The sequence below is a fragment of the Limulus polyphemus genome, unplaced genomic scaffold (assembly GCF_000517525.1).
Source record: "Limulus polyphemus unplaced genomic scaffold, Limulus_polyphemus-2.1.2 Scaffold3308, whole genome shotgun sequence".
Taxonomy (NCBI): domain Eukaryota; kingdom Metazoa; phylum Arthropoda; class Merostomata; order Xiphosura; family Limulidae; genus Limulus; species Limulus polyphemus.
The window spans coordinates 101,736-113,041 of NW_013668918.1; the positions used below are offsets into that span (position 1 = coordinate 101,736).

The 11,306-nt window shown below is 35.4% G+C and overlaps 1 protein-coding gene across 1 annotated transcript in view; it reads left to right on the plus strand.

Annotated features, from left to right (window-relative positions):
* LOC106469107 (dachshund homolog 1-like) overlaps positions 1–11,084 on the plus strand; it is a 49,008-nt gene extending 37,924 nt beyond the window's left edge. Inside the window, exons 8-10 of the mRNA XM_022397532.1 lie at positions 2,038–2,178; positions 3,884–3,949; positions 7,001–11,084. Coding sequence (XP_022253240.1) covers positions 2,038–2,178; positions 3,884–3,949; positions 7,001–7,020 — 227 coding nt within the window. The 3' untranslated portion in view covers positions 7,021–11,084. The remainder of the gene's footprint in view (positions 1–2,037; positions 2,179–3,883; positions 3,950–7,000) is intronic.
* The last annotated feature ends 222 nt before the right edge of the window (positions 11,085–11,306 follow it).

Here is an 11,306-nt window from a genome sequence, read left to right on the forward strand (position 1 = left end):
AATGTCATCCGCTCTGTACTTGCTATATCCGGTGCCGAAGAGGACTTTCGTTTAATGGTCTTCAGGCGATACAATGTCATCCGCTCTGTACTTGCTATATCCGGTGCCGACGAGGACTTTTGTTTAATGGTCTTCAGGCGATACAATGTCATCCGCTCTGTACTTGCTATATCCGGTGCCGACGAGGACTTTCGTTTAATGGCTGGGATACAAGCCATAGTTTCTCAATGTCAGTTCTTCGTATTGTATTATAGTCGTATATTAAATGATTATTAACGCCCAAACAGCAGGAAACACAACGAGGAAAACAGTTTTACGATACATTCAATTTTTAATTGAAAACAGAATGACCGTCTATTGACATCGTCGATACCAATTCAAGAAAAAATCAATTTGAAACCGATATCTATGGAAGATATGAATATTCTGTCAAGTAGAGCGTGATCATGAACATTTGATCTGTACATGCTAATATTTTACATTAATCACACGATCTACATGAACTACAACCCGAAAAGTTGAAAATAAAACTTTTTTTTGATGAAGTTTATATAAACTCAAAATCTTCGAACCAAAATTACAAAAACTTAAGGAATTCTAAACGTAAACTGTTTTGATAACGTATATGGAACGGGCTCAACTTTAATAAACTTCAACCATTCCGATAACTCCATAGGCTCAGCCCATCCTTACAAAATTTCGCCCGTTCTAATAATTCTTTAGGCACAGCCCATGCTTACAAAATTTCGACTGTTCCAAAAACTCATTAGGCTCAGTTGAACTTTACAAAACTTCGACTGTTTCAATAACTCTTTAGAATCAGCCAATCCTTACAAAATTTTAACTGTTCTAAAATCTCTTTAGGCTCAGCCTATCCTTACAAAATGTCGACTGTTCCGATAACTCTTTATGTTCGGCCCATCCTTACAAAATGTCGACTGTCCCGATAACTCATTTTGTTCGGCTCATCGTTACAAAATGTTAACTATTCCGACAACTCTTTATGTTCGGCCCATCCTTACAAAATGTCGACTGTTCCGATAACTCTTTATGTTCGGCAGATCCTCACAAAATGTCGGCTGTTCCGATAACTCTTTATTTTCGGCCCATCTTTACAAAATTTCGACTGTTCTAATAACTCTTTAGGCTCAACTCTGATGGCCGAGCTGTTTTTTCCAGAAAAGTAGGATTTATGTTAAGTCTAGTCAGAGTAATGGTAAATTAGTTATCCATGTAGTTAAATCTGATATTAAAGATTTATGTTAAGTCTAGTCAGAGTAATGGTAAATTAGTTATCCATGTAGTTAAATCTGATATTAAAGATTTATGTTAAGTCTAGTCAGAGTAATGGTAAATTAGTTATCCATGTAGTTAAATCTGATATTAAAGATTTAAGTCTAATCAGAGTAATGGTAAATTAGTTATCCATGTAGTTAAATCTGATATTAAATATTTTATTATACCCACTGTTTTCCCATGACCTTTTACTTATTATTATTAAACTCCGAATTTTTCTTTGAGTAGAATAGTCATGTAATAAGACAGGTAAACTGGGTGCTGTTTATTTTTGTGCGATCTACAAAGATGCGTACTGTTGTTATAAGCAGTCAATATGAGATGGTTTCGGTATTGATATACCAATTATTGTCAGTATTAGTCCATATTGTTATTGGAGTACGTGTTGTTTTTCTTCATTACACGTTCGTTTTCGGTTGTGTAGCGAATGAATTGTTTAACAATACTGTATATATATATATATTTCGCCCGGCATGGCCTGGTGGTTAGGGCGCTCGACTCGCAACCTGTCACCGAATATGCTCGCCCTTTCAGCCGTGGGGGCGTTATAACGTGAAAGTCAATCCCACTATTTGTTGGTAAAAGAATAGCCCAAGAGTTGGCGGTTTGAGGTGTTGACCAGCTGCCTTCCCTCTAGTCTATCACTGCTAAATTAGGTACGGCTAGCGCAGATACCCCTCGTGTAGCTTTGCGCGAAATAAAAAAACAAACAAACAAATAATACTTTTTTTTTCTCTCTAGTTATCTACCAGAAGCGCCTACGACGGGAGAAACGATCACGTCGAAGATTTCAAGAACAGCTCGAGGTGGAAATGAAGAAACGCTCTCACTATGAAGATGCTTTGCGTAACACCTCAGCCGAAACTCTGCGTCTGTTGAATGGTAAGATAACCGAAACAAATTGTTTTGTTGAGTGGGTGGAAGTTTTTGGTAACACCTCAGCCGAAACTCTGCGTCTATTGAATGGTAAGATAACCGAAACAAGTTGTTTTGTTGAGTGGGTGGAAGTTTTTGGTAACACCTCAGCCGAAACTCTGCGTCTATTGAATGGTAAGATAACCGAAACAAGTTGTTTTGTTGAATGGGTGGAAGTTTTTGGTAACACCTTCAAAGACGAAAGAAGAAAACTGTTTTAAAGAAACAAAAACAGATTGCTCTTTTTAACAACCTATTCTGATGTCATTTTACCCACCTATAACTGCACCAACTTTTAACCAGTGAGTTTCTAATAAACATATCAGACAACTCACGGTAAATACGTATAGTTTATATCTATTCGTTCGTGATAAGGTACAGTTAAGCGGCACAACATTAAAATTGCGAGTTTTAGTCAAATTTCCTGATCGGTTGAATCGAGTGAACGCTCGAATGGCTCATGTATATAAACATGTGCTTACAAACCTTGTGGGTTGTAGTGCTCGCGTACATGATGTCTTGATATAAGCTTTATCCATTGTGTTCTCTTAGATGCCAATTTTGCTTTACTTTTTTTTCGTGTACTTAGGTTTTTCTGTATAATGTTGTATATGTATGGAATGATTTATGAATTTTGTAGGCAGGGTGTGATTTTTTAATTTCCCCGGTTCAACCGTTTAGGAGAGTAATGGCTGCCTCCAGCAGCTTGTATTACCGATGATCGCTTCATACCGTAGTCGGCACTAGAAAATGATTTGATTTATGCACCGTGAGCTCTTTCTTTTTTACCCGTTTGTCTCACGTGGTTCGTTGGAGTGCCATCTGCATGTGGAATCCATTCTTGATGTGAAGAAAGCTTATTTGATACCCTTTTAACAGGATTACTAATGGGATTCCCGCCTTGACAGCTGGCAACTGCTGGCAAAGTGGCCTGCATGCATGCTTCACGACACACAAATGGGTTGACGTAAGATTTTAAAAATTGTAAAATGATTGTCTGTCCGTTAAGTAAGTTTGCAACAAAAACGTAAGAATTGAGAAGAAAGTTCCTCCTGAAGGAAAAAAAAAACTGTTATTTTTCACTTGTTTCTAGTCGCCAAAGGATAAAATAACGTAAACAGGTGCTATCATATTCTACACAAGCACCTAACTCATGTTTACAGTTGTCAACCTACTCAGTTTCTGTATGTTATTTCTAAAGTTAATACGGCCTTTAAGTGATGGACGCCATTTTTCCCCATAACTTGCTGCTTATTAAATTTAAATGCCTTTGCATAGCTTTACTGCAGAGGTTGAGTGCATCATTCCTTGGGGATATCTCAGTATAAACCCGCCACAATTCGGGGTCTTTTTTTCTTCTTTCTACATCGGTCTGAAGAGGTAATAAATACCCCCGTCGGCTTAAAAGGGTGCGTAGCACTGTTGTAAACTCGGTAAACTGAGCATAACTTAAGAGTGGTCTGATAATTTTTCAATCACAAGTACCAAGTGGAATATCGTTTGTTAGGCTGAAACAATAGTATCTATGAGGACTTTCATTTGCATCCACTTATGACCATAAAAGTAAAGGAAAACCCGAGTAACCATTGAGTCACCCGGGGCAATTAGGAATATGTATTTTATTTTCTATATACCTTTCGCCTGTAAGAGTTTTCTATCTGGTGTATTCTAGAGTCCTTAGCAGAGGAGCTGGAGAAGGAGCGACATAACCGAAGTGAGAGTGAGAGAAAGAGCCAAGGTAACAACCGATCTTACAAAACATCTTTATTTCATTTTTTCTATTGAAAGAGCCAAGGTAACAATCTATATTACAAAACATCTATATTTAATTTTTTTCTATTGAAAGAGCCAAGGTAACAATCTACCTTACAATACATCTTTGTTTCACTTTTTCTATTGAAAGAGCCAAGGTAACAATCGACCTTACAATACATCTTTAGTTTCACTTTTTCTATTGAAAAAGCCAAGGTAACAATCTACCTTACAATATATCTTTATTTCACTTTTTCTATTGAAAAAGCCAAGGTAACAATCTACCTTACAATACATCTTTGTTTCACTTTTTCTATTGAAAGAGCCAAGGTAACAATCTACCTTACAATATATCTTTATTTCACTTTTTTCTATTGAAAGAGCCAAGGTAACAATCTATATTACAAAACATCTATATTTTCACTTTTTTCTATTGAAAGAGCCAAGGTAACAATCTACCTTACAATACATCTTTATTTCACTTTTTCTATTGAAAGAGCCAAGGTAACAATCTACCTTACAATACATCTTTATTTCACTTTTTCTATTGAAAGAGCCAAGGTAACAATCTATCTTACAAAACATCTATATTTCATTTTTTTTCTATTGAAAGAGCCAAGGTAACAATCTACCTTACAATACATTTTTATTTCACTTTTTCTATTGAAAGAGCCAAGGTAACAGTCTATATTACAAAATAATCTATCTTAGTGGGATTTGGCCGTCACTCTTATAATGCAACCACGGTTCCAAATAGCAGCAAGTGATTTTGTTGCAAGGTGAAGCAAACCAAGGACTGTCGGATTCACAGGCCAGCACGTTAACTACTAAGCCACGACCGATATTACTTTCTTGTAGAAAAGGATATGAGATTTACATTGTTAGGTGTTTTTTGTTGTTTGGCGGAGAATACTAGAAGTTTTAGCTTGTTAAGACATCATTTGAGATACTATACTTTGGCAAGTTTTCACACTAATAATAATATTGAGAGGTTAACTGATTCAAACAAAGTATTTATGATCGTGTAGAATGAATCTAAAATGTGTATTTCTACCGTACTTCAGTCTGTCTGTACTCGAGCAATATTATAGTGTGCAATAATTCGATAAAAAAAAGTTATATAAACACAGGGAGAACAAGAAAAGAGGGGTCTGTAAAGATGTATTGATGAAAGTAAGAAAGAAAAAGAAAGGAGAAAAGTGAGAGGAAGGAGGAAAGCATATATGGTTCTCATCTCTTCCTCTCACTTTCTCCTTTCTTTTTCTTACTTTCATCAATATGTCTTTACATACCCCTGCTCTCCATACATGCTTTCCTCCTTCCTCTCACTTTTCTCCTTTCTTTTTCTTACTTTCATCAATATATCTTTACATACCCCTGCTCTCCATATATGCTTTCCTCCGTTACGAGCGGGTGATAAAGAGAAAAAGTAAGAATTTTCATAAGCAAGTCAAGAAAACAGAAAAACTAGAGACAACATGTGAGAGAGATATGCACAAACCAGAGAGAGAGATCTGAAGATATAAGCTACAGTAAAGAAACATATGAAGAGGGAGGGATGGATAAAAGTGAAAGAAGGCAAAAACATATGTATGGATAGCGAAAATGAGACGAGAGAAAAAAAAAGAAGTAAGATGTAAGCGAAAGCAAGGGATGAACGAAATTTGAATTAGTACAGAGGAAGTGTCTAGAAGTGTGTACACATTGTAAATGTTACAAATGATTCATTATTCAAAACTCGTGTGACGTTCCCGTTTTGATATACTAGATATATCGTTCAGTTAGTGTGTATATATATCATTGTTCCTGTACCTAAGGTGGATGGTTTACCTGTGTCAAGGAAGTCTTCTAAATGAGACATAATGTATCGGTTTATATCTGAGAAACGACGGCGTGGAGTTTTTTATAATGTATACATTAATCACAACTACGAAAAACGTGGCATTCCCAGTAGCATCTAGTGTCGGAAGGAACGAGCTTGCTTATTACTTTCATATTTCTCACAGAAAATGTTCATATACTCAGCAAATATATGTAACAACGTTACATGCGTTTATAACTCTTCACACAGAAACCCTTAATTTACATGCAACAGTAAGGCAGCTTCTGTTGCCGCGAGGAAGAAAGATAAGCCACACACACGTATTTACGACACTTTCGTATGGACTGGCTCATTTTACAACAAGATAAAATAAAGTATTTAAGTTGCTTTCACAAAGAAAATCAACTTAAAAAGAAAGTCCTCCGGGTTTTAAGCCTTTCGTCGTCGATGTACAGTTAGTTAGCAGTTAGATGCAGATTAATGAAGAGAATTCTTTGTGATAAATGTAATAACCAGGAACAGGTGACCATTTAGCCGAACGCCTTTCAGCCCCAAATAATCTGACGTTTGATGAAGTTTCCAAATCATTCACATTCTCCTCCTCTTCCTAATTTTGTTGCACACCTTATACGCGGCTTGATATGTTGGTTAACGATCATCGAACAATGTACAAAACGTCTGTCCCTAAGGCAACGGAGACCGTACTCCCTAATCTCCTGCACTTAATGGAAACGTGGAAACGTTTCGCTAAACATTCGAAAAAAAAAACAGACTTTAAGTAAATTGACATAACGTTTGTTTAGAGATTGCATGAGAACGTTAAATTACCCGTCATCATAAAATGTGATAAAGAATTTAGCCGAAAAACAAACAAACAACAGAACTTATTACTGCAAATAAATTTGATGATAACATAAGTACTGATTGTTAACGTGTATCGTTGTTCATATATGACGATTATACAGGGAATAAGCAATAAACTCAATTACTGAAAATATCCTTTACATTATTTATATCAGCTGAGATTAGTTGTTTAATACAGATATTAATCACATTTTCTTCTTTTAAGAAAACATATTAAATACCTACTTTACATGTAATTATTGTTGTTCGATATTAGTTTTGAAATACGAGAGAAAATTCTTGTATAGTCTCTGTTTCTGTGACAATGAGTTGAATTTTAACCAGAAATAACAATTGCTTCATTTTTAACAGACTGCCAGATGTCGCTCTGAGAAGAAGAAGCCAAATAACGACCAAGTTGGTCATTGTGTCGCTAGATGTCCCATGTGTTACAGCTGCACCCGTGATGGAGACTTTGACAGTAATGAACCCAATACATCAGAGTCATGTGGAGTGACATGTGTCACTCAAAAAAGAAAGGAAAGTGAAAGTTAAAAGATAACAACTTAAAACTCGTTGATCAACTAGGTGTTCTTGGTATACTTGACCTGTTGTCGCGGGGTGTGCTTTGCAGATTTATTTAACTCTTGTTTGTTTGTTGTTTTTTCTGTGTGCACAGTGCAAACGGTTTTCGTAGCCTGTTGTCACAAATATAGCTGCTAGGTGACGCCTGACGTACGACTAGAAAAAAAAACAATTTCCTTAGGGTTCGTTTCCCACTGTTCACATGTCCGTGTACGTGATGTCTCGAGTCTACTTATATCATTGTAAAAAAAAATGTACATTATTGTTTCGGCCAGCAAGCGTTTAACATGAGTTGGCTGAAGTTATAGTTGTCCAAAATCTTCAAGATATTTGATGTTTTGAAACAGCCCTAACAAGGATGGCTAGCTTTATCCTTTAGCTTTGTAGATGTCGACGTAGACGAAGAAAATAGGCTTGCTTCTGTGAAATAAATGTTAAATTTATGGTAGGAGCACTTGAATTTTGAAACAGTAGAATATATGGTATCTGTAGTTCCACAAGATGTGTGAATAAATACGACACGTAAAGTGTAAGGTCCTTTAGAATTATGTTCCATGATTTAACATATTGAATAAAAAAAGACGACTTCGTGAAAACCAACTGAGTTACATATTAACGTTTTCTAATATTCAGAGTAAGGATAAAGTCTATTGGTGTTTTAATAATAGGTTGCATTTTGTTTGATTTATATCATAGAACAATTAAGACTAACTTAAGCCAACCTAAGATCGTGGAATAATTGAAATCAAGACACTCGAAGTTGAAAGCGGTTTAGCCAGACTAAGATCGTGGAATAACCGAACTCAAGAAACTAGAAGTTGAGAGCGGTTTAGCCAAACTAAGATCGTGGAATAACCGAACTCAAGAAACTAGAAGCTGAGACATCAAGTTAAGATATTTAGAGCTTTTTGAAACCAAGAATTGACAAGGCAACGATAAATCATGAAGAGAACAAAGGCCAGAAAACGATGAATTGAAGTTAAAATGACATAAATCAGAATAAAATAAGTACTAAATATTTGTAACGTGCGCATATATTAAATACAATTATAGAATGAAATGTTGATAAAGAACTCTTCAAAATTTTGAAAGTAATTTGTTTGAGTTTTCTTAATAAACATTAAGATCAATACGAAACCGAGGACTAGTAAAATAGTTTTAAATGCTTATTCTTAATAATATATTTTTCGTACGATATAATCCATTTCTCAATGAAACACACAAGTTACTTAGGATGTTTCCTCAAACACCGATAATACCACATGCTGCTGAGGGGGTTTCCTCAAACTATGATAATACCACATGCTGCTGAGGGGGTTTCCTCAAACTATCATAAAACTACATGCAGTTGAGGGGGTTTCCTCAAACTATGATAATACTACATGCTGCTGAGGGGGTTTCCTCAAACTATGATAATACCACATGCTGCTGAGGGGGTTTCCTCAAACTATCATAAAACTACATGCTGCTGAGGGGGTTTCCTCAAACTATGATAATACTACATGCAGTTGAGGGGGGTTTTCTCAAACTATGATAACACCACATGCTGCTGATAATAATGTTCACTTTATGTTTATTAATGTGCTGTGTGAACGATAGAGTCGTTTCATTTTTTCGTCCTTTTTTCTGATTGTAGTTATCCTGGAAACTGAGCAAACAAACACACCCGTTGTTTAGTGAAATGTATTCTCACTGGTCTTGGTTAACTATATTTAATGTGATTGTAAGTTATGTGTAATAACGTAGTTTAATCATCCATCTTATGGCACACATACATGTTCATATCTTTTATAAAAATGGATATATTATTGTAGACTAAGTTCACAAATGATATTATTAGACACAATTGGGAGTTAAAACGGTGTTAAATGGTATTCCTCGTTGGAGATATTCCTTTATTTTCTTTGTCTTTATATAAAATTCCGTACGTCACACTTCACGCTCGTCATAAAACGTGGTCGAACTCTTACGATTAGATTCCCTAACTCGGACACACGCCATTGATCACTGTCAATCTCTCTGATTTCTAAAGTGAAAAAAAAACAACAACAAGAACACTCAAGCTTAAAGTGTAATCGTCAACATGATTATAAGCTCTATGTGTATCTTTCAGGGGAGCTTACATGATTATAAGCTCTATGTGTATCTTTCAGGGGAGTTTACATGATTATAAGTTCTACGTGTATCTTTCAGGGGAGTTTACTGAACATTCCTGTGTTTTAGGATTTTAAGCGACATCTCATGGTTATTTGTCTCACATACCCTAAAACTTCTGGCTGAACCTACAGGCAAAAGGGGAAAACAAAGAAAGTTTGATGTGTGTTTTTTAAAGTATGTAGTTGGTGTTTGTTTATTAGATCTGTATATGAACTTAGCTTTTATAAGGTAGAGGGAGGTGTAGATGAGGGTTGGGTTATATTTCTTTAAAAAAATATACTTCCGGTTTTGGTATGCTATTCCTGCTCTTCGTTTATTTTCTATTTGATATTATTAAAAATTATATCGCTATATATATATTGCAATATCTTATCTCAGACATTAAATCATGCCAATAAAATGAACAATAATTATGTACAGCTCACAAAGTAATATTAATTTATAAATGTTTTACTGGATAGATCTTTTTTAGCGATATTTGAGGAAACATTTTCTGTTCTTGTGCTCTAGAGGGACCAATTCACAAATCTAACATAACTTGTTGTTATTCAACAGCGATTATGTAATGTTTCGATACCTGAGGAGTACTAAGTGATGTTATGTTTTTAGATTCATGTAATGATTGAAGTTTTCTAGTTTCAGCCAGTCATGAATAAGATGTGAGTGCTTTATTAACCATCAAGGTTAGCTTAAGCCAGTGCTATAGGTATGAGACGAAATTGGTTTTTAGTGTTTGTGTTGGTGAAGTTTTCTAGTTTCAGCCAGTCATGAATAAGATGTGAGTGCTTTATTAACCATCAAGGTTAGCTTAAGCCAGTGCTATAGGTATGAGACGAGATTGTTTTTTAGTGTTTGTGTTATCCGAAAAGAAAACATATGTTCGATAGCTGATAGACTGTGTTCCGGTACTTTTGTATAACACATAGAGAATTGTGGTTGACGAGGAAGTACTCGCCCTCTTCATGTAAATATGCTAGTTGTAAATCATACGTGTAGTATAGTAGCAATTATACTGTGGTTTGACATAGCTCTTTGAATTCACTGTAGTTTCATTATATTTTTATTTGTGTGCCAAGCCTGAAGTCTCGGGCCAAAGTACAATTTTCAGGTATTCGTTTCTTGTTGTTTTACTGATTCCTGTACTGTATATGCGTTGAACAACTCAACATTTGTTGTCTAATCATCATAAATAGTGTCACTACAGAATGCCTTGCTGCATTTTATTGTGACAAGAATTGTGCAGTCATTAGCTTCACGTTACAGCTGATTCTTTGACAGGGTTATTCTACTTATTTTTACTTAAAAATGACATTTCGCTGGTGGTAATCCTTACATTCACCTGTTTCATTTGTTATGGTAAAATGTTTCTAAAATTGGCACAGTCAACAGAAACGTATGGAACTAATTTGGCATGATAATAAATTACTATGCGATTTTGTGTATTAATTTACCCTATTTTACGTGACAAATATGCTTTAGAAGATTCAGTCTTTACACGAACAGTCATCGATTGAAGGACTTACTATTATTGGGTGTCACTTTTCTTATTCTATAAATTCTTACACATATGACTAAGATATCATGGCATGAATTAATTCCTGTAGGCGGGTTTCAATATGAAGTACACACAGAAATGGAAAATCCTGGTAAAACACGATCTGATCTGCCAGCCACGCCCGGAAGACACGCCCTAATAGGAGATGAAGTGATAAGACATTGGACACGAGAAAAATCATGTAGATACAGACACAGCTAAAGTGAGAGTTCGGCCGTTTTAGTTTTCCAAAAGGCTTAATACTCTTACGTTTTGTAAACGAAGAAATGTTATGATAATGATATCTATAAAATATATTTCTCCCCCTCTCTCTCTCTCTACATATATATATATACCAATAATCAGACAACGCCCTTGAGCACTCATCTTTTAATAAGAAAC